A 23,649-nucleotide genomic window follows, 5' to 3' on the forward strand; every position below is an offset into this window, starting at 1 on the left:
TTTATTTCTAGATTCTAAAAGCATTTTTCAATCAACAAATAAACTGAGTTGGGGCTTCATATTAAACTTGTAGTTTTATTCAGGTTTGATTTTTAACAAATGTGTCAGGGAGAGCCGCAGGAAAGGGTGAAGCCCATGGGGGCAAGGCCCTTCCAGATGCCTGAGGAGGGATTGTGGCTGCTCCCCCCCTCTTCTCACCACCCCTAAAGGGGTTTGGGAAGAGACACAGGCAGGGAAGGGGGCTGGTCCCCAGTCTGTACAAGTGGTGCTTGGGGGTGAAGGACTATGGAGAACAGGGGACCAGACCAGGGATAAATGGGATAAAGGGCACAAGACCATTTGCCAGAATCCACAGCTTTCTGATTCCAAATTGAATTAAAAAGAAAAAGGGGAGATGGAGGACCTAAACCACAAGCAATACCCAACTCCCTTTCCCCCACCAGGGCCGTGAGGGAAGAGGCAGGTAGCTTCACCAAGGCCATGGCTCCCTTATTCCTGGCCAAGGGAGCTAGGTGAAGGGCAGGGTCTCCCCGACAGTTTGAAGGGGTGAGGAAAACCAAAATAAAACGTCAAATAAATTGTATAGGAGTCCAGCCAAGGGCCCAGCCAGAGTGGAACCCAGCTGGGAGAGGGGCCTCTGTAGGCTCAAGGATCACTGCTGCCACCACCGCCACCCTGGGCAAGAAAAAAGAAATCATGTTTAAGATAGGACAATAACTTCAACAAAAAGGGTGAGGGGAAGGAAGGACCAATCTAGGGGCAGAAAGGGGGCCCGGCATCATTAAACTGATAAGGACAAAAAGTATGTAGGATGGTGAAGGCTGTCACACTCACCTGGGAGCCAGTTATTTTGCCATGGCCTTGATTGCAACAGCTGCCTCCTCTGTCATGGCAGACAGCACCGTGATCTGGAAAAGCAGAAAAGACAGTCCAGAGAGGTGTGCCTTAACTCAAAAAGAGTTTTGAAGCTTAAGGAACAAAGCTGAGTATTATCACTCGAGGTTTGGGGGAGGGGGACAATCATACCAGGATCTCTTCTCCACAGTCATACTTCTGCTCAATCTCCTTGCCAAGGTCTCCCTCAGGCAGACGAAGGTCCTCTCGTACCTCCCCACTGTCCTGGAGCAGGGATAGGTACCCATCCTGGATGCCAATCAGCTGGAAGAAGGAAGTTAAAAGCAGGTACAGGTAGGTTAAGTGTGAAGAGAATGATGGACAAACTAGAACAGCAACTTCACAAATACTCTCCCACCAGCTCCCTTTCCCCACTGCTGCAGGCCACACATTCCACCCTTCATGAGCTACTCACCATCTTCATCTCAAAAACATACCTGGAAGTCATTCCTTTTGATGTTGGGGACATCCATATTATGAGTTGACGGGCAGATATCTTCATATTTCTTCCCAGTAAAAATGTCAATACCAACCAGGTGGACCTGTGTACATACATTACAAAGAGAAACCCAATAAATCAATCTCTAAGATGGAGGAGATAAAGGCTTATATAATTGGCTATTGAGAAGTCAGCCTACCATGTTGCAGCAAAGATTAAGGAATTAGAAATGAGCCAATTGAGAAACACATACCAAACATATACTTAAAGTCTTGAAGCTAAAAGACCACTATTTGAGATTGCGGATGACAAGAAAACCTGTTATGTCAGTCTTAGGGAAGTCAGTTACACAAAAGTTACCAAAAATCATTGACAAGGACTGGGGATATCAGTCAGTTGATACAGTGCTTGCCCAACAAACACAGGGCCTTGGGTGTGATGCCTAGTACCAAATAAACCAATCATAATCCCAGCACTAGGAAAATGAGAGGCAGAAGTTAGTTCAAGTTAGGACACCTGTAATCCCTAAGACTCTGTTTTATTATATGGGGGTGCCTAGGTAAGGGATTAAAGACAAGTAGAACAGGCTGAGAATCAAAGCAAAGGAATGCAAGAGATCTGAATTAAATAGTCCAGGGGAAGATCAGAAACTATGCAGTTAGTATGGAAGGAAAACAAAAAGAAACCAAGCAGTGTGAGGATAACCTAGTTATAAATGCCAAGTCAACTAAAGGGGGAAAATCATGAGGAATAAAAACCACAGACTTAAGTCAGGTTAAACTTCTGAGAAAAAGATAGGGCAAGTCTAGGTGAAGAGAAATGTTAAGACTGAAGTAAGCCAAAGAACAGAGAACTCAGTGGGGTAACCAGAAACAGGTAAATGCCAAAGGTATCAAAAGCCACAACTGGGAGGAGGAGCAGCAGCTAAAAGCAACTTGAGAACACACATTGGAGCCCCACCCCCCAGAATGCTGCCTTCCATGGGTCTTGACTAGAGAAATACTGAACAGCCCCCCCCCCCCACACAAAAAAAAAAAAAAAAACAAAAAAAAAAAATCAAGAAGTGAAGGTCAAGACTAAGAAACTGACTTTCCAAAGTTAAGGGATTGTAGATATATACAGTTCTAGAGACTAGCACAAAGAGGGGGAAAAAGGAGGGATGGAATGGCAGGTTCACCATGGAAGAAACTGGGAACCTGTTTAGTTCCAACTGAAATCTGTGTGCTGAACAAAAGGACAGCAAGAAGGGATCAAGACTGAAACAGTTCTCTGACCAGAGCCCTATAGCTGTGGGAGCTGCAGAGAAGGCAAGATGTAGAGAGGTGATTCTAACCTTGGCATGGCCATGCTTGCCAGTCTTCGAAGTAGACATCTCGACGATCTTACATGGCCGGCCTTTGAGCACCACAAAACCATTCTTACGTAATGCTGAGCATTGCATTGGGAAGGTGGCTGAGGCCCCTGCATCTCCTGTCTCGAAGTCCAAATCATCTGCCATTTTAAGAGGCTTCGATTCCAACTAAAGCCAAGAAGAGAACTACAGTCAGTAAGGATGGAGGTTAACAGGATCGCTAATCTGTTCCACTCTTCTCTAAAAAACATTGCTCCATTTCCCCCTTTATTCCATTACCCACCTAAATAAAGGCGAATTTCCTGCTTTGAAAATGGAGTAAAAACATACTGAAGATCTGGTGTATGGGAGGGGGGAAAACAGCTGGATCCCAGCCCCCCAAATGAAATCTAAAGTTTCGGTTTGGGTAAGGAAGGCTCCTGGGAGTTGGGATGCCAAATCCCAGAGATGAGGAAAGGGCTACTTCCCGGGAGGGGGGGAGGACTCAGGTGTTACTTGCCACTGAAACCAACCACCCCCTCTTCCCCACACACTGCCAGGACTATAATTAGGTGAGCAGCTATGAGCCAGCTGAAGGGCGGGGCTAATGAAGGGGTGGAGACGGAGGACGAGGCCCCACCCAGCTGTTACACCCCCCCCCCATCCCATCCACACACAAGCCAGTCATTGGTACAGGAAACCACAAGGCCTCTTTGGGGGATTCCCGCCTCTCCAACATGCACTTGCAGATGCAGTCAAGGGGAGAAAGTAGTTTCCTAAATGATCCCACTGCCGTACACCTCGATCTCAGTTCCCGAAGGGAACTTAGCCTTTGTCGATGGCCCTCCCACTTTTCCCAGGATGCACCAGTCCTGTCGGCTTTTCAGGCCCAGCCTGTACAGTCAGTAGAAAGTGGGGGAGTGAGGGGTGATGAATGACAATAAAATGAAAGCAAAAGGTTGGTAGTAGTAACAGAAATCGTACTAAGCTGGTAGAATTAAGGACTCAAACACAGTAACTCACAAATCAACAGGGAAGGCAGTGGCAAGGTGAAGATGGGCGATCACGGCGGGGGAACTAAAAACTTAGTACTTTCAGGCGCTGTCGGCATGGGCCGAGAAGAGTTGGGCTCCAATCCAATGACCCTCATTTTACCCACTTTTCCCGGTTCCCCCAGAAAAGTAGTACCACTTACATCTGCTGGACGTCTCACTTCACATGAAGGCTGAGGGATGAGCTCCAGAGGCCCATGAGGCTGGGGAGCACTAACATATGCCTGCAACGGGCCCTGCGGGATGATTGAGACCCGAGGCTAGGGTCTCTCCCGCACACCAAAATCCCGGGCTCCGGAGAAACCCAAAAAAGATCAGACCTCTTTGCGCTGGGGGTTGCCGGCTCGCGCCCACCATGTGGTCGCCCGGGGCTTCCGGTGGCCCGGGCCAGGGGGGAGGGGTCCCCGTGCTGCCATGCGGCCCCGGTCCATGTTCGGCCGCATGGTCTCGGACCCTGAGGGCAGCCTCCAATGGGGAACACTTCCGGTCCTGCGGCCGCCCCTGCCCCAAAACTGCGCCAGGCCGGGGCCATGCCGTCTCCCCTCCCTTCCCCTCCCCCCGCCGGCCGCCAACCCTCTCCACATGCCCTCACCGAGCAGCCCCCTCCCCCACCTCACGTGGCCGCTCGGCGCTGGTCCTCAACGGCCCAGGAACCCTTGCCCTGGCCGGGCCGACCTGGCCCCCGGCCCTCGCCCCGGCGTGGCCGCCTGGCGGCCTCTCCCGCGTGGCGGCCTCGCGGCTCGCCGTCCCCCGCCCTGCGTCGCTCCAACGTCACCCGGCCGGCCCTAACCGTCACCCCTCGCGCCAGCTGGGCCGTGCGCCCGCCTCTCCGCTCATCGTGCCGCTCCCTGACCGAACCCGTACGGAGAGAGCCGCCGCTCCCTTCTGCCCCCCTCCCCGACCCCCGCGTAGTTCCGTCTCTCGTTCCCGGCCCAAACCGAGGTTACGCGCAGGCGCGCCCTGCCCGCTCTCACCTCGCGCGAACGCACTGACTCGACCCCGTCCGCTCGCCGCGAGCCCAACCGCTGCCTCCGAACCCGCTGCTGCTACCGCCGCCGCCGCGCCGCCGCCTCTAGCGCCGCCGCCGCTGCTGCACACGGGTCTTAGTACGCAGGCGCCGACTCCCCACTGACCAACCAAGCAGCCCTATGACAGCCGCGCAAGCGTGCTGAGCAGCTCCTCCACCTTCCACCCCCGCACTGCGCAAGCGCATGGACCCTCCCCGATCTCCACCCTCTCTCCCACCTACCCAGCCAATGACGCGCACACGTGACCCCGCCCCTTTCCAGTCCCGAGCGCTTCCAACCAGTTGGCTGTGCGCAGGCGCACCGGGTTTTTTTGTTTTTTTTTTCAATCCCTTCAACCTCCTCTCCCCTCCCCTTGATCGACAGCTCGCGCTGCCGGACAGCCCTTGCAGCTGCGCAATACAGAAGCCCGCACTCCACACCCTCCCAAGGAAACGCCTGGGTCTCAACGCATGCGTGTTGGGAATCCTGACCGCCCCTTCCACCTCGGACGTCGTCCGTACGCTGGGTGTTGAAAAGACCACGCCACGGCGCCGCTGGCCGCGTCAAGGACGCATGCGTCTGAGCAGGCGCCCCACCTCGGCTTTAACTGTAGATGAAGCAAGCGGCTCCCAAACGCGGTGTGCTGCGCGGTTCCTAGTCGCTGTCTCAGCTCTGCACGTGCCCGAGGGACTGCCTTCCGTGGGGGACTTCCTCTCCCGTTCGTGTGGTCGGGTTACTAGCGCCTCGGCTTCGCTAAACTTGACTCCTCGTGTAGACTGTGGTTTCTTAAAGCCAGACCTATCCACCATCTTGTTTAAGCCCCGGTTAGTGTTGGTCCCTATGGCCCTTACAGAAGCTTTTCCATTCTAAATCCTAAATAAAGAGTTACTTAGCGTTCCTGTTTGCTAACCCGGTGGGATTGAGGTTTCGGAAAAAATGTCTAATGTTTCCCGAGAAATCAAACTCCAGGGGCTGGAGAGATGGTTCAGCAGTTGAGAGCCCTAGCTGCTCTTCCACAGGACCCAGGTTCAGTTCCCAGCTAACAACTGTCTAACTCCAGACGTAACATGCAGGCAAAACACCAATGCACATAAGATAAAAATAAATTTTAAAAAGAAATCAAACTCCATATGAGAAGTCTGGCTCTGGCCCAGGAGGCACAGCCCTGTAGCGCCAGATGGTTGGGAGGTTGAGGCAGGAGACTTGAAGTTTAAAGACGGCATGTAAAATTGGTCATGGAAGTTTATGATGCCTGTATTCTGTAAATTTGGGAGACTGAAGCCGGAAAACTGAAAACAAAAATGTTAAGCTGCTATGACATTTTTTAAATCCCTAAAGATAAAAACAAGCTATCAGAATTTTGGCCCTTTGCAGTCCTCTTACAACAATTGACAATGCTGGGCCTGGGGTGGTGGTACATGCCCGTAAGCCCAAGATCCGCAGGTGGATCTCAGTGAATTCAAGGCCAACCTGGTCTACACATTGAGTTCCAAGGTACTACAGATCCACAGCATGGTGGATAACAGGACATGACACTTGGGAGGACAGGCTGGAAGATTGCTGAGAGTTCAATGCCAATCTAGTCTGCATAGCCCCAGGCCATCCACAACAAAGCAGCCCCACAGTGGTGGGGTGCATGCCTTTAGTCCTAGCACTCAGGAGGCAGGTGGATCTCTGTGAGTTCGAGACCTGGTCTACAAGAACTAGTTCCAGGACAGCCTCCAAAGCCACAGAGAAACCCTGCCTCGAACCCGCCCCTCCCCACCAAAAAAAACAAAAAACAGCCCAGGCGGTGGTGGCACGCCTTTAATCCCATTTGGAAGGCAGAGGCAGGTGGATTTCAGTGAGTTTGAGGCCATCTTGGTCCATAAAGTGGACTGGACTGTTACACAGAGAAACACTGTCTTGAAAAAACAAAAATGAAAAACAAAAAACCCAACAACAAAACAAAAAACCTGATCTAGGAATCCAGACTCTTAAACTTCCTTCCAGTTAGGTTTCAAACCTGGGGTGCATGGCTGAGGTGCATATTTAACATATTGAAGTAATGCCTAGGGCCAGGTTCTCCCATGTCCCTCAGTCTGGGGCCCTCTTGGCTGGCATACCCCATCCCCTTACCCTAAATGTTTCCAGCCTATGTAATCCAACCATGGTTACCTGGTCCTTTAGATTTATTCTTTTGGGCCTCCTGGCTGCTGCACCTGGTTCAGCCTCTCTCTCTCTCCTTCCTCCCCCTTCCCCAGTTTCCTCACAGGGATCAAGGTCAGGCCTACTCTGGACTCTTCCAGACATCTCTGGCTATGCTCTCCCACAAACCTGTAATAAACTTTCTCCTCCAGTAGGACCAGACATGCTCCTTTCCTTCTTTTTCTTATTCATTTCCCACTAAATAAGAGTATTAGTAGTTTTTTAACTTCCAACTCTCCAGGATGTTTATCAACTCCAAACACTAGTTTGAATATTTTTATTTGCATAGCACAGTAGACCATCCATTCACCTTAGATCCTTCCATCTATTTCTTGAACTTCCTATCTTTTTCTGTGTAATCCCAGCACTGAGGAAATTGAGATAAATGTCTACATAGTAAGATCCTACCTTTAAAAAAATAAACTGAACGTGGTGGTGCATGCCTCTAGTCCCAGCACTTTGAGTTCAAGGGCAGCCTGATCTACAGAGCCAGTTCCAGAACAGCCAGGGCTACACTTTCTCAAAAAACAGAATAAAAATAAAGAATACCTCTTGGATGCATTGTTAAAAGTATTTAAAATTCCAATTCCTAGCCTGGCACAGTGCTACCCCACCTGTGGTCCCGGCACATGGGGGTGGGGTGGAGGCAGACGGAGGAGAATCCGGAATGTAAGGTCATTCTCAGGGTGTGGTAATATATGCCTACAATCCCATCTCCTGGCTACAACAGGAAGATTACCAGCCTGTGCTACACAGTAAAATCCTGTTTTTCCATCCCAATACTGAAAAGGAAAGGATACTGGATACATGTTACTACATGAATGAACTGGGAAAGCAGAGTGGTATGAGGTTTGGGACTAGCAGTGTTTCCTCAGGGTTAGTGACTAGAATTAATAAGGGCCTAAATTTGATCATGAGCACAGTCCACAGAAACAAAATATATTAGTAGTTGCCTGATGCTAAGGGATTTGGGGAGACGGGGAGTGGGCTGTTAGTGATTATAAAGGGGAAAGAGGTGGGCAGAATCTTTTGGGGGATTATGAGAAACAACCTAAAATTAAGCAATAGTTGCATACTTCTTCAGATATTAAAAAACCAACTTTGATGGGCTAGAGAGATGGCTCAGAGGTTAAGAGCACTGGCTGCTCTTCCAGAGGTCCTGAGTTCAAGTCCCAGCAACCACATAGTGACTCACAACCATCCGTTATGAGATCTGGTGCCCTCTTCCGGTATGCAGATATACATGGAAGCAGAATGTTGTATACATAATAAATAAATAAAAAACAATAACTTTGAACTGTACTTACTAATTTATTTGATGGTACCAGGGATTGAATCTAGGGCCTGTGAATACTCATTAAGGAATTTCCACTGTGCAATATTCCTTACCAGTTTTTTATTTTTTTGTTTTGTTTTTGTTTTTTGTTTTTCGTGTAGCTTTGAAACCTATCCTGGCACTCGCTCTGTAGACCAGGCTGGCCTCAAATTCACAGAGATCCACCTGCCTCTGCCTACAGAGTTCTGGGATTAAAGGTGTGCGCCACCAATGCCCGGCCTTGTTTTTGTTTTTTGTTTTTTTAACATAATGAAAATAGATTTACTAAAGGAAGGAAAGGACCTCTGAGGATAGGAGGGACCCTAACAGAATGCCAAACCCCACCCCCAGACATGGTCTCAGTATGTAGCCCTGGCTGTCCTGGAACTCATTATGTAGACGAGGCTGACTTAGAACTCACAGACATTATCCTGCCTCTGCCTCCAACTACTGAGATCAAAGGTCTGCACCACCACACTGGGTTCTCCAGTTTTTACAGAAAGGGCCTTATGTAGTTCATTCCGTCCCTAAACTTACTATGTGGCTGAGTGGTGCTATGAAAGGCATGTACCACTTTGATGCCTGTTTGCTTTTTGTATTTTATTTTTTTAAAGATTTTATTTATTATGTATACAACATTCTGCATCCATGTATATCTAGATGCACACCAGAAGAGGGCACCATGTCTCATTATAGATGGTTGTGAGCCACCATGTGGTTGCTGGGAATTAAACTCAGGACCTCTGGAAGAGCATTGTGCTCTTAACCTCTGAGCCATCTCTCCAGCCCACTTTGTGTATTTTAAATTGGACTTTAATGTATTGTACTTTAAAATTATTGTATATACACAAGAGGTGTCTTAACTTTTTGGCTTCTTTAGATTACAATGAACAAATAATAGTTGACATTTGTTAAGTACAGAATCAATCATTAATGAAAGCTGACAAGCCAGGAGGTGGTGGAACAAAATTTTAATCCTAGCACTTGGGGACTCGGGAGGCAAAAGCAAGCAGATCTCTATGACTTCTGTGTTAGCATGACATACAGAACAAGTTCCAGGACAGTCAGGGCTGTAAGAAAGAGAAACCCTGTTTCAAAAACAAAAAAGCCAACAAACAAAAAAAAAGCCATCTTACAGGTCCCATGTTTGCTAACACTAATAAAATGAGCATTTTATTTTTAGATTTTATTTATTTATTTATTATGTATACAACATTCTGCTTCCATGTATATCTGCACACCAGAAGAGGGCACCAGATCTCATAAAGGATGGTTGTGAGCCACCATGTGGTTGCTGGGAATTGAACTCAGGACCTCTGGAAGAGCAGTCGGTGCTCTTAACCTCTGAGCCATCTCTCCAGCCCCTAAAATGAGCATATTTAAGTAATAAAATTTCAGTGATTAAAAAAGTTTTTTAGGGGCCAGGCATTGTTGGCCCACACCTTTAATCCCAGCACTCGGGAGGCAGAGGCAGGCAGCAATCTCTGTGAGTTCGAGGCCAGCCTGGTTACAGAGCAAGTGCCAGGACAGACTCCAAAGCTAATAATAATTTTTTGGCCAGCAGTGGTGGCACAAGCCTTTGGTCCCAGCACTTGGGAGGCAGAGGCAAGCAGAACTCTGTGAGGCCAAGCTACACAGAGAAACCGTCTCTCAGGGAAAATTTTTTTTTTCTTTTAAAGTAAGTGTGTGTGTGTGTGTGTGTGTGTGTGTGTGTGTGTGTGTGTGTGTGTGTGTGTAAAGACACCCACAGAGGCCAGAAGAGGGTGTCTGATCCCCTGGAGCTGGAGTTAGAGTCAAGGGACCTGAATATCCATCCTACGGACAAGCGGTAAACACTTAAACACTAAACCATCTACCCAGTCCTCATTGGTTTGGTTTGGTTTAGTTTGACACAAGGTCTCACTGTGTAGCTCTGGCTGGCCTGGAACTCCCTATGTAAACCACACAGAGATCTACCTGCCTCTATCTGAATGCTTGGGTTAAAGTTGTGGGACACAATATCTGGCTGTTTTTTTTTGTCTGTTTGTTTTTTAAGATTTATTTTTACTGGGGCTAGAGAAATGTCTTAGCAGTTAAGAGCACTGGCTTCTCTTTCAGAGGACCCAGTTTGAGACCTGGCTTGTACATGGTGGCTCACAACTATGTGTGACTCCCAGGGATGTGTCTTCTTCTTCTGGCTTTTGAAAGTGCATGGCCCACAGATTTATATTTAGGCAAAATACCCATACACATAAAAATGCTTAAGATTTATTTTTATTATTTTAAATTGTGTGTAAGAGTGTGTGTATGTGTGTGTGTGTGTGTGTGTGTAAATGCAGGTGTCCTCAGAGGCTCCAGAGCTGGAGTTAAAGGTGTCTATGAGCTACCTGATATGGGTGTTAGGAACTTGAACTCAGGTCCTCTGTAAGAGCAGCAAATACTCTTAACTTCTGACCCATCTCTCCAGCCCTGATTTTTTTTAAAAAATCTGTGTGTATAGTTGTGTGTGTGTGTGAGAGAGTGTGAACACTTGTGCACCACATGTGGAGATCAAAATACAATTTAAGGTGTGGGTCCTTGTCCTCCACCCCGTTTAAGACTGGGTTTCTTTATTGTATACTGATACAAATGGCCTGGTAGCTGGACCCCCAAAATCCGGGATTCTTATGTCCCCACTTTGCTTTCTTAAGTAGGAGCACTTGGGATTACAGATGTTCATCACCTCACTGATTTCATGTGAGCTCTGGGGGATGCAAATTCAGGTCATCACCCTGGGTAGCCTGATTTTTGTTTGTTTGTTTGTTTTTTGTTTTTTTGTTTTTTGAGACAAGGTTTCTCTGTGTAGTTTTGGAGCCTATCCTGGCACTGGCTCTGGAGACCAGGCTGGTCTCAAACTCACAGAAATTCACCTGCCTCTGCCTCCAGAGTGCTGGGATTAAAGGCATATGCCACCAACACCCGGCTGCCTGATTTTTTTTTTAATTTGCTTTTATTTTAAGCATAAAAGAGGAGGGAATGGAGAGATGGTTCAGTGGTTACGAGCACTTGCTGCTTTGCCAAAGGAACTGGGTTCAGTTCCCAGCACACACATGGCAGCTCACAACTGTCTATAACTCCAGTTCCAGAGGATCTGACATCCTCACATGCATGCATGCAAAACACCAATGCACATAAAATAATTAAAAAAAAAAAGACAGAGAGGAAAGAGGGTCTAGAGAGATGGCTCAACGGTTAAGAGCCTGTATTACTGAGTTCAATTCCCAGCACACACCTCAGGCATCTCACAATCGCCTATAACTCTGGCTCCAGGCCTCTTTAGGTAGGGGTGTGTGTGTGTGTGTGTGTGTGTGTAAACAAGCAATACAGAGGTGGGGCAGTGGTGGGGCACGCCTTTAATCGCAGCACTCGGGAGGCAGAGGCAGGCGAATCTCTGTGAGTTCCAGGCAAGCCTGGTCTCCAGAGTGAGTGCCAGGATAGGCTCCAAAGCTACACAGAGAAACCCTGTCTTGAAAAACCAAAAAAAAACAATGCATAGGATTAAAAAAAGAAATTTTGCTGTTTTTCAGGACATGGTTTCTCTGTGTATATCTGGCTGTCCTGGATCTCATCTGTAGCCTACCCGGGCTGGTCTCCAACTCACAGAGATCCACCTGCCTCTACCTCCAGAGTGCTGGGATTAAAGACATGACTACCACCACCTGTTTTTTTGTTTTGTTTTGTTTTGGTTTGGTTTTGGTTTTTCGAGACAGGGTTTCTCTGTGTAGCTTTGGAGCCTATCTTGGCACTCGCTCTGGAGACCAGGCTGGCCTTGAACTCACAGAGATTGGCCTGCCTCTGCCTCCCGAGTGCTGGGATTAAAGGCGTGTGCCAGCAACACCCGGCCCACCACCTCTTTTAAGAATGAATCTTAAACAAACAAAGCTGAGTGTGGCCCATGCCTTTAATCCCAGCCTTGAGGAGGCAGCCTGGCAGATCTCTGTGAATTCAAGGTCAGCCTGGTCTATAAGGCTACTTCCAGGCCAGTCTTGGCTAGTTACTTAGTGAAACTCTGTCTAGAAAAACTTAGTAGAAGAGGCCCTGTGAGACAGCTGAGTGGATAAAAGTGCCTACAGAAGAATCCTCTGATCTCCACATGTAAGCCATGGCATATGCACATCCCCACATGTATCCACATTCACACATACACATAATAAATAAGAGAAGGCAACATAAAACTAGTGGAATATTTGAGACTTTATTTGAGAAATTGTTGCATCGATACCTGGATCAATGGAATTAGCTGCAATTCTATGAGTTCTCACAGTGCTCTTCAGCACCACTTTGGTTCCAATTCTCAGTTTGCTTCATTCTTGAAAACAGTTACGTACAAATCTAAGTGCTGCCAAAAATCCATGACATGAATAAGGTGTCACTATGGAGTCAAGGACAGTTGTCTCTGGAAAGATGGGAACCTTTAAAAGTCTACTAAAAACACTTGCTCAGATTTTTTTAAAATTGAGCTAGGCCTGGTGCTGCATGTCTTTAACCTCTGTTCTTGGGAGGAAGAGGCAGGTGGATTGCTGTGAATTCAAAGCCCAGCCTGTTCTACATAGAAAGTTTTAGAACAGCCAGGCCTATACAGTGAGACCTTCCCCAAAACAAAACCAACCAAACAAAAAAGGCAAGCCTCCAAGATTTTCACTGCCCACAGAGTGTGCCAAAACTCGATTGGGGGGCACTGGCCTGCACAGGTGTGCTCCCATCTCAGGAGTCTGAGGCAAAAGGCTTAGGAGCACTCCAATGTCCTTGGCCACAAAGGGAGTCTGGGACCAGTTCGGTGTCACCAAGAAAACAACAACAAAACAATAATAAAGTTTTCCTTAATTTCCTTAATTTGAGCTTGCAATATTGTTCAGTTTCATTTGGTTCACTGTTTGGATTTGAAATATTGCATTGCTAATTTGATAAAAATTTTGGTTTTGAGACCATAAAAGATAATGTACTGCAGGTCATAACACCTTTTCAGAATTTGACATTGATTTAGCCATCTTATTTTTGTTGTTGTTGTTTTTGTTTTGTTTTGGTTTTTTTGAGACAGGGTTTCTCTGTGGCTTTGGAGGCTGTCCTGGAACTATCTCTTGTAGACCAGGCTAGCCTCCAACTCACGGATCCACCTGCCTCTGCCTCCAGAGTGCTGGGATTAAAGGCGTGCACCAGCACTGCTGGTTCTTATTTTCAAATGTCAGTGATATCGCCATAGTCAGTATCAGCACTTGTAAGGACTTTAGCTCTTAGGAATTTCACAGCCTTGAGTACCATTTTCGAGACTATTATCCATTTTTAATGATTTTGCACATGATTTTTATTGATCCAGTGAAACCTTCATTCAGCTGAGTTTGGAGTAGCAATTGCTTCATCTTCTGTGAATTTTACAAGCCCTTCTTTTACCTACCATCCCTGGGGCCTGATCAGTAACTATACCAGATATGGCTGGCAATTGTCAAAGAAAAGCACCTGAACATACCTTTTTATTGATTTGTATAAATTTCCTGATTTGTGATATGTGTGTGTGTGGTGTATATGGGGTGTATATGTCTGTGTGTTTGGTATGCTTGTGTATGTGGTATATGTGTGTGTAATGTGTTTGTGTGGTGTGTGTGTACATGGTATGTGTGTGGAATATATGTGTATGTGTTATGTGTGTGTTATGTGTGTAAAATGATGTGTGTGTGGTGTATATATGGTGTGTGTGGTGTACATGTGTGTGTGTGGTATACATGTGTCTATGGTGTGTGTGTGTGGTATATATGTGGGGTGTGTACTTGTACTTGTGAGTACAGGGCCTTCAGATGTCAGAGGCACTGGGGCATTGGATCCTCCTGGAACTGGAGTTACTGGTTGTGAGCCACTCAATATAGGTGCTGGTAATTTAACTCCTCTGTTAGAGCTGGTTGTGCTTTTAAGTTCCAAGCCCTCTCTCTTGCTGTGTTCTCCCCCACCCCCCACCCCCCCCCCCCCCCCGCTGACGGGTTTCTTTGTGTAACCGTCCTGACTGTCCTGGAACTCACTTTGTAGACTAGGCTGGCCTCTAACTCAGAGATTCGCTGCCTCTGCCTACTGAGTGCTGGGATTAAAGGCGTGCACCACCACCACCTGGCAGTTTCATTATTTTTAATTACATGCTTGTGCCTGTGTCTATGAGTCCAAAGGTGTGGGATGCCCCTGGATCTGGAGTTACAGATTGTGAGCTTCCCAACTTGGCACTGGGAACCAAACTCAGGTCCTCTGAAAGAGCAACAAGTGCTCTTAATTGCTGAGTCATTTTTCTAACCCCTGAGATATAACGTGTGTGTGTGTGTGTGTGTGTGTGTGTGTGTGTGTGTGTGTGTGTGTATTTGAGAAAGTAATCTTTTTCTGCCAGTTCTTCTATTTTGTCTTTATGATAAACAAAGATGTCTTTGTTGGGAAAAAAGAAAAAAGAACACAGCAAGAGAGAGGGCTCAGGAGTTAAAAGCACAAACAGCTCTTACAGAGGAGTTAAATTACCAGCACCAATGCAAAGAAAGTTCCAGGACAACCTCCAAAGCTACACAGAGAAACTCTCGAGGGGAAAAAAAAGCAGCTGAACTATGGAAATCCCCCTAATAATCAAATAAGAGGGCTGGAGAGGGGGCTCAGTGGGCAAGAGCACTTGCTGCTCCTGCAAAGGACAAGGTTTGGTTCCCAGAACCCACATGGTGGTCCCCAACCAAACACAGCTCCATTTCCAAGGGATCTGACGCCCTCCTCCAACCTTCATAGGCACTAGCTGGGCATGCACACGGTACACATACATGTTTTAAGTATACAATTTTGAGCTTGGATACATTCCACAGCTATCTTCTGTCCTGTAAGACACACAAGCCCATGGATTGGCTGTCTTGATGTGAGGTCTCGGTAATAGAGAGCTTGCTTAGTCAGCCATAGACCCTAGATCCAACCCCTATGGCCATAAGGAAACAAAACATGAATGGGAAAATACCAAGTGCTAACAAACACAATCATGACAACAGGACAGAGTGGTGATGACTCTGGGGCTGCTTCTCAGGGATGTGTTTCCCTGAAGGTGGACTGGAGTGATTCTACTGCTGGAAGGGTAGCCAAGAAGGCGGAGGCTGCTGCTGTCCTACAAAGGGGCCATACCAGTGGTATGAACCAGGTAGGGGTAGAGAGGATGGGGAGAAAAAAGTGGAAGTGAGAATGAAGACTAGACAGATCTTGAGATAGTGAGCCTCTGAGAAGGAGCAGTAAACTTCCAGACAGAGTCCTAGGTCTCTCATTCAAAGGTGGTGGTGGCCTTTACCAAGGCCAGAGACCCCAGAGCTTTTCAGCTCTGAGTTCAGGAGGATGTCTGAGCTGAAAGGGATCAAACTCACCTCCTAAACCGGTCACATCTGATAGTGGGGGAGTGGAGAAGTCCACACACAAACACATGCTCAAAATTAAATCTTAAAACAAAAATCTCGCCAGGGCGGTGGTGGCTCACGCCTTTAATCCCAGCACTTGGGGGGCAGAGGCAGGCGGATCTCTGAGTTCGAGACCAGCCTGATCTACAAGAGCTAGTTCCAGGACAGCCTCCAAAGCCACAGAGAAACACTGTCTCGAAAAACCAAAAAAAAAAAAACCCCAAAAAAACCAAAAACCAAAAATCTCAGCTAGGCCTGGTTGTGTATGATTATAATCTGAGCACTTGGGAGGAATAAATAGGAGACTTAGTTGCTCAAAGCTAATCAGTCTAGAATATAGAGACCCTGTGACAAAAAAAAAAAAACTGGAGGAGGCCGGGCGGTGGTGGCGCACGCCTTTAATCCCAGCACTCGGGAGGCAGAGGCAGGCGGATCTCTGTGAGTTCGAGACCAGCCTGGTCTACAAGAGCTAGTTCCAGGACAGCCTCCAAAGCTACAGAGAAACCCTATCTCGAAAAACCAAAAAAAAAAAAAAAAAAAAAAAAAAAAAAAAAAAAAAAAAATGGAGGAGGGCTAAAGAGGTGGCTTAGAGGTCCTGAGTTCAATTCCCATCAACCACAACTATATGTAATGAGATCTGGTGCCCTCTTCTGACCTGCAGGTATACATGCAGGCAGAACACTATATAATAAATCTAAAAAAAAAAAAAAAAAAAAAAAGAGGCAGGGCTAGAGAGATGGCTCAGTGGTTAAGAGCACTGACTGCTCTTCTGGAAGACCCAAGTTCACTTTCCAGCACCCAAAACTGTCTGTAACCCCAGTTCCAGGGGACCTGACACCCATGGCAAAAATGTCAATGCACATAAAATAAATAAATTTGTAAAAAATGGGGTGCAGAGATGGCTCAGTGGTTAAGAGCATTAGCTGTTCTTTTAGAGGACCCAGATTCAATTCCTAGCACTCAGAAGGTGACTCACAACAGCTTGTTCAGTGCCAGGGTATCCAACATCCTCTTCTGGCCTCCTCTGGGACTGCACACACATGGTGAACAGACATTTGTATATACACAAAAAGCAAAACAAACAAACAAATCTTTTTAAAAAAATCAAAATAGGGGCTGGAGAGATGACTCAGAGGTTAAGAGCACTGACTACTCTTCCAGAGATCCTGAGTTCAATTCCCAGTAACCACATGGTGGCTCACAACCATCCGTTAGGAGATCTGGTGCCCTCTTCTGGTGTGCAGATATAAATGGAAGCAGAATGTTGTATATACAATAAATAAATAAATTCTTTAAAGCAAACAAAAAAAATCAAGATAGGGCTGAAGAGATGGCTCAATGGTTTAAAAATTTGCCATTAAGCCTATATTCCATCCCCAGAGCCCACGTGTTAGAAGGAAAAATGTAGGGGACAGCAAGCCATGCCTGTTAGAGGCTGGCTACAGGTGTGCTTGACCACGCCTGTTAAGCGTGAGGTCAGAATGATTCCGCATAGGTTCTGAAGGTACAGGGAGCCCATGGAAGCCCCTTCTCCTTCCCCTTCTCCCTGGTCTCTCTGCTCGGCTGCCCCTGGCATGCTCTGGCTTGCCTTTGGCTGGTATTTATCTGAATAAAGGTATCTTGAACCTACAAGCTCTCCCATCAGAGAAACTGTAATTCCTGCAAATTGTCCTCTTACCTCCACTTGAGCACTGTAGTGTGTGTGTGGGGTGCGCGCGCCCACGCGTGTTTGCACTCACTCACATGTGCAAACAGATACACACACAGAAGATACATAAAATATATGTTAAACAAAAGCAAAAAGGGACTGAAAAGAACTGGCTGCTCTTTCAGAGGACCTGGGTTCAATTCCCAGCACCTACATCACAACCATGTGCATTTGATCTTCTCTTCAGGCTCAAAGAGCCGCAGGCTTGTTGGGCTGTGATGGTGAAAGCCTTTAGTCACAGCACTTGAGAGGCAGGAGCAAGCAGGCCAATCTCTGGGTTTGAGGCCTGGTCTACAAATTGAGTTTCAGGACTGCTACACACAGAGAAACCCTGTCTCAAAAAACAACACAACAAAGAGAGAGAAGAAAATTTTCACAGTAACCTCTTTCCATGATTACTCAGGCACCAGACAAGCTAAGGCTTCTAAATACTTAGCTTACTGTGTGACACAGTGAGTACTCAATATATTGCAATTCTTCTCTGCCATCATAAATGGGGAACTCTTGTGGGCCCTCGAACTCTTCCTATCATGTGAGGACAGCGCTCAAGACAGCTTGTTGGAGGGGAGAAAATCAAACAAACAAACACACACAATACAGCAAGGTGTGGCGGCCCATGCTTTTAATGTTGGTATTGGGAGGGAGCAGCAGTGGTTCTTCATGCTTTGAGGCCAGTTCACATAGTGAGTTCCAGGCCAGCCATGGCTGCATAGGGAGACCCTGTCTCAAAAACAAAAGCAGGAGCTGGAGAGAAGAGGGCTCAGAAGTTATGAGCCACTGCTGCTCTTGCAGAGGACTTGGGTTCAGTTCCCAGAACCTACATGGTAGCTCACAACAGGATGGAATTCTACTTCCAGGGAATCTGGCATCCTCTTTGGGCACTGAACACATGTGGTACATAGGCACATAGATAAGCAAACCATCAAAATGAATGAATGAATTTTAAAAAATGCAAGCTGGGCGGGGGCGCACGTCTTTAATGCCAGCACTCGGGAGGCAGAGGCAGGTGGATCCCTGAGTTAGAGACCAGCCTAGTCCACAGAGTGAGTTCCATGGCGGCCAGAGCTACACAAGAAACCCTGTCTTAAAAACAAAACAACAACAAAAACTAAGCCAGCTGGTGGTGGTGCATGCTTTTAATCCCAGCACTCAGGAGGCAGAGGCCAGCTTGGTCTACAAAGCTACACAGAGAAACTATGTCTTGAAAACCAAAAAAAAAAAAAAAAAAAAAAAAAAAAAAAAAAAAAAAAAGCTGGGCGTTGGTCTTAAAAACAAAACAACAACAACAAAAACTAAGGTGGTGCATGCTTTTAATCCCAACACTTGGGAGGCAGAGGCAGGCGGATTTCTGTGAGTTCGAGGCCAGCCTGGTCTATAGAGCGAGTGCCAGGACAGGCTCCAAAGCTACACAGAGAAACCCTGTCTCAAAAAACCAAAAAAAAAAAAGAAGGAAAAAAAAAAAACAAACTAAGCAAAACAAAACAAAAACTTCTTTGGGAGCGGAATCCAAGGCCTCTAACAAGACACTGGACCTGCCTTGGACTTGTAGAACAGCACGGAATAAATTTCTGTTATTTATTATACTAGTTAAAAAGAAAAATATGAGCTAAAGTTCCAAGAAAGAGGTGGTAGATAAGGGTTTATCAGGCGGAGCAGCTGGGATGAAGTGAAGGTGGGTGGAGGAAGGGGAAGCCCAGCAGATCTAGGGAAAGCAGAGGCGAGGGCAGCTAAGAAGTGAGTGGAAGAGAAAATGACAGTGGCCACGGGTATGGGACAACCTAGCAGCTAAGAAACAAGAAAACGGCTATAAAAGAGAAGAAAGAAGCCACACACTCTTATGAGAGCCTTTAATCCCAGCACTGAATAGGCAAATGCAAGCACTCTCTGTGAGTTCAAGGACAGCTGGTCTACAGATGGGAGTTCAGGATGCCAGGGGATGTTACATAGAGAAATTTTGTCTCTAAAAACCAAAAAAAAAAAAAAAAAAAAAAAAAAAAGAGGGGTGGTGGTGGAGGGTGGGGAAAAGAGAGTGGCGTGGTGGAGCATGCTTTAATCCCAGTACTAGTACTAGGGAGGCAGGGACAGAGTCCCAGGACAAGAAGGGCTACATAGTAAGACAGCATCTTAACCAGTGTCCTCCAAGCAAAAAAGAAGAGATGAGAGGAAACGAATTTGCGCAAAAAAAAAAAAAAAAAAAAAAAGCAAGTTGGAGAGGAAAGTCCAGGAAGTTTATGTTCTGTTGTCTGGGAGACAACAGAAGCAACACTAGCTTTTTGTTTGGTTGAAGACAAGGTTTCTCTGTGTAGCCCTGGCTTTCCTAGAACTCCAGCTAGCTTTGAATTCAGAGCTCCACCTGCCTCTGCCTCCCCTGGCAGGGATTAAAGGCCTGAGCCACCATCACTTTTTTTTTTTTTTTTTTTTTTTTTGAGACAGGGTTTCTCTGTAAGTTTGGAGACTGTCCTGGAACTCTCTTTGAAGACCAGGCTGGTCTCGAACTCACAGAGATCCTCCTGCCTCTGCCTTCTAAGCGCTGGGATTAAAGGTGTGTGCCACCAATACCCAGCTGAGCCACCATCACTTTGAATTATTGAATTATCTAAAATAAATGCCACCAGTTCTCACCTTTGCTTTGCTAAGCCTTAGCACCCAGTAGAGTATGTTCTAAAAATGAAGCCGAGGAATGGCCATGAGAGACTATCGTCACATGCTGAAAACTTAATTCAGTGAGAGGGAGGAGAGGGGAGTTTAACTTGGCTGTGTTCAGAAGGCTGAGTCCATGGCTTGGAAAGGATTGTACTGTGCTCAGGGTCTGCAGGAGGCATAGGACTCAGGATTAGAGACAAACATTTGAGAACTATCAGGAAGTGCATAGTTAGGACCATTGAGGTGGCTCATCACCTAAAGGCATCTGCTGCAAAGCTTTACCACCTGAGTTTGATCCACAAGGCCCACGTGGTGGAAGGAGAGAGCCGACACCCCCACAGGTTATCCTTGGATCTCTACAGGCACTCTGGCATATGCTCCTCTAATAACTAATTGCAATGGGAGGTGTAAGTGTTTTGCCTGCATGTATGCAAATGCGTTGCACACTTGCAGGGCCTGAGAAGGTTAATAGAGTGTGTCAGATCTCTTGGAACCAGAGGTACAGATGGTTATGAGCTACCATGTAGATGCTGCCACCCAGATCAAAGTTCTCTGTAAGAGCAGCAAACACTCTTAGACACCGAGTCAGGTCTCCAGTCTGTAATAAATATATTAATTTGTTTTCTTACTTAATTAATTTTGGTTTTTTTGAGACAGGGTTTCTCTGTTTAGCTTTGGAGCCTATCCTGGCACTTGCTCTGGAGACCAGGCTGGCCTGGAACTCACAGCGATCCACCTGCCTCTGCCTCCCGAGTGCTGGGATTAAAGGCGTGCGCCACCAACGCCCGGCTTTATTTTTTATTTTATGTGCATGGTGTTTTGCAATGGGTGTCAGGTCCCCTGGAACTGGAATTACAGACAGTTGTGAGCTGCCATGTGGGCGCTGGGAATTGAACCCGTATTCTCTGGAAGAGCAGTCAGTGCTCTTAACCACTGAGCCATCTCTCCAGCCATCTATTTTAATATATATGTAGCAGATCTCTCTACATAACCCTGGCTTTCATGGAACTCATTATGTGTACCAGGCTGGCCTCAAATTCCCAGAGCTCCATTTGCCTGGGCCTTCTGAGTGCTGAGATTAAAGGTGTGTAACACTACACCTAGCTAATAAATATAAATTTTAATAAATTAAAAAGAAAGTAATTGCCAAAGCTAGAGAATAAACAAAATGACCTACAGGTGATAGAACATAGCCCTGAAGATGCTAGACATGTTGAAATTGGCTGAAGAGTTAGAGAAGGCTGGGTTGTGGAAGAGATGAATGGCAATGAAGACTGAGGTAGGAAGGTCTAAAGTTCAAGTTCTACCTAAGTTACAGAAGGAGTTAAAGGCCAGCCTGAGCAACTTAATGAGACTCTGGCTCCAGAAGAAAAAAAAATGTAAAAAAAAAATGGGTAAGAAAGTCAGGAGACCTGGTTGAGTGGGAGAGTTAACCCCACCACCACCACTACCAAAAAAGAAAGGAAAAAGTCGTCGACAAGTGTTTCAGTTGGAAAAAAAGCCTCTGCTTCAGGTAGCACATGCACACTGGTGGCGCACACCTTTAATGCCAGCACTCGGGAGGCAGAGGCAGGAGGAGCTCTGTGAGTTCCTACAGATTGAGTTCCAGGTCAGCCAGGGCCACAGAGTGAAATCCTGTCTCAAAACCAAAATGAAATAAGTAAAAAGATATTTTAGACTTATTTGTTGTATGAGTGTTTTGCTTGCATGTATTTATGTGCACCATGCCCAAGAGGCCAGCCACAAAAGGGCATTAGATCCCTTGGGATTGGAGTTGTAGATGCTTGTAAGCCACCGTATGTGCTGGGAACTGAACCCAGGTCCTCTGCATGAGCAGCTGGTGCTCTTAACCCAAACCAACTCTCCAGACCCAAACGCAGGGCGTTGTAAATGGTAGTCAAGCTTTCTGCCAACTGAGCTACATCCCTGACTTTTGACATTTCCCAATTTTTTGTTTTCAAAGCAGGGTTCCTTTGTGTAGCCTTGGCTGTCCTGGAACTCACTGCATAGACCAGGCTGGCCTCGAACTTCCAGAGATCTGCCTGCCTCTGCCTCTGCCTCCTGGGTGCTGAGACTAAAGGCATGCGCCACTGCTGGCTTACTACAAACAAGGGCTCTCTTCTTCTTTTGGGAGAGCTTCCTCTGACTTCACCCTGGGACTCATTATTCAGTCCACACATGAATTCGTCCACATCTTTATGATTCTTCTGTTGCAGCAGTGAGATATTCTGATTACTTTCCATAGCAGTGATGTCTCTTCGAGGTCAGGGCTCGACACAGATACATCATACTTAACAGTGTAAGGAAGGGGTAGTCATTTTTGTGTACCTTACTGACTCACTGGCGATTTCTTTTCTTGCCTCTCTCTTCTCTTTTTCTATTCACTATTCCTGGTGGCTTAGAAATCACAGCCCTCAACTCTGAGAGGACCATAGGGTTTGGGTGAGCAAGTTTGCTGATGGAATTCTCGTTTGGAATGTGGCTAGGTGGACTCCGGGAGCGGCCAGCAGAGGGCGCGCTGGGACAGGGAGAGACCACACCGCGGCCGTCGGCGTTGCAGACACTAGCAGCGCCAAAGCGCAATTGCCGAGTGGGGACCAGCGCAGCGGCGCACTCGTGCTACTCGGGGGGGGGGGGGGGGCGCGGGGGGCGCTTTACCCGATAAAAATCGTCCGTGTCTTCCCATGTGGAGGAGGCGGCCCTCGAAAGCCTTACTTAGAGCCGTCTGCAGATAGGGAATCATCAGCACTTATTCAATAAACTGATCGGTGGGTGGTGCGATGTTTTTAGATGTCAGGGATTACTACAAAATTCTTATTGCTGTGGCGGTTTTCTGCCTCGTGTGATGTTCAGTGGATTAAAAGAAATAAACGGTCTAAGCATTGCATTTTAAAATAAGTCACGATATGATAGGATAGTTAATACTTGAAGGGACCCATCCCAAGAGACAGTAATTCTAAGCAAACTGCAAGCCCAGGTGTGCCAGGGGTCCTGAGATCCCGGACCTAAGAAAATCGGTGGGAGGCGTCAGACCTGTGGCAGCGGGTCAGGGAAACTTCCTGTAGCAAAAATAACTTGTTTTTGGTTTGCTTGTTTTAACACACGAGCCCTGGCTGGTCTCAAGCTAGTGACAGTTTTCCTGCCTCAGCCTTCAGAGTACTGGAATTACCGGTGTGATCTACGGTACTCAACCTAGAAAGAATGTATCTTAGGGTGTTGGTTACATGCATGGATACATTTATTAAAACCTTGTTGCGTTTGTCTTTTCTTGAGACACTGTCTCTCACTGTAACCCAAACTGTCCTGGAACTCACTCTACGACCCAAGCTGACTTTTTAACTCGAGGCAATGCTGCACTATCGGGACTCGAGAGCTAGAGGATCAGGAGTTCAAAGCCAGGCTGCGCTACAGAGACCTTGTTTCAAAACCCCTAAAAACACAGAAACGAGGGCCTTCTGCTTGCGATAGCCACTGTGCCTGCTCAGGAGTGTGCGGGGAGGTAGGGGCAGCAGAGTCTAGGCACCGACCGTCCGAAGGGTAGAGGCCAGAGGGACCTTCCCTGCACAAGGTAGCTGCTGGCCGCTACCCCCACCCGGGTCGTCAGGGGCAACCTGGAAGGCTCGCCCCGGGCCCCGCCTAGCGCGCACAAGCCAGGTGGCCGTTGGGGCGCC

General features: G+C 47.0%; 1 protein-coding gene across 3 annotated transcripts; it reads right to left on the minus strand.

Annotated features, from left to right (window-relative positions):
• Positions 1-55: 55 nt before the first annotated feature.
• On the minus strand, positions 56-4,826 carry Eif5a (eukaryotic translation initiation factor 5A). Of its 3 annotated transcripts, none has more exons than XM_027426981.2 (6): positions 4,690-4,826; positions 2,667-2,852; positions 1,332-1,436; positions 1,027-1,158; positions 835-908; positions 56-675 (listed from the first exon to the last, which is right to left on the minus strand). In XM_027426981.2, the coding sequence occupies exons 2-5, from the start codon at positions 2,829-2,831 to the stop codon at positions 846-848; spliced, it is 465 nt and encodes a 154-aa protein (XP_027282782.1). In that variant the 5' UTR covers positions 2,832-2,852; positions 4,690-4,826; the 3' UTR covers positions 56-675; positions 835-845. The 3 variants fall into 3 exon arrangements, with proteins under 3 accessions (XP_027282782.1, XP_027282784.1, XP_035303800.1); XM_027426983.2 differs by lacking the exon at positions 4,690-4,826 and adding an exon at positions 4,328-4,435; XM_035447909.1 differs by lacking the exon at positions 4,690-4,826 and adding an exon at positions 3,859-3,951.
• Positions 4,827-23,649: the final 18,823 nt, after the last annotated feature.

The sequence above is a fragment of the Cricetulus griseus genome, chromosome 7 (genome assembly GCF_003668045.3).
Source record: "Cricetulus griseus strain 17A/GY chromosome 7, alternate assembly CriGri-PICRH-1.0, whole genome shotgun sequence".
NCBI classification, from domain to species: Eukaryota; Metazoa; Chordata; class Mammalia; order Rodentia; family Cricetidae; genus Cricetulus; species Cricetulus griseus.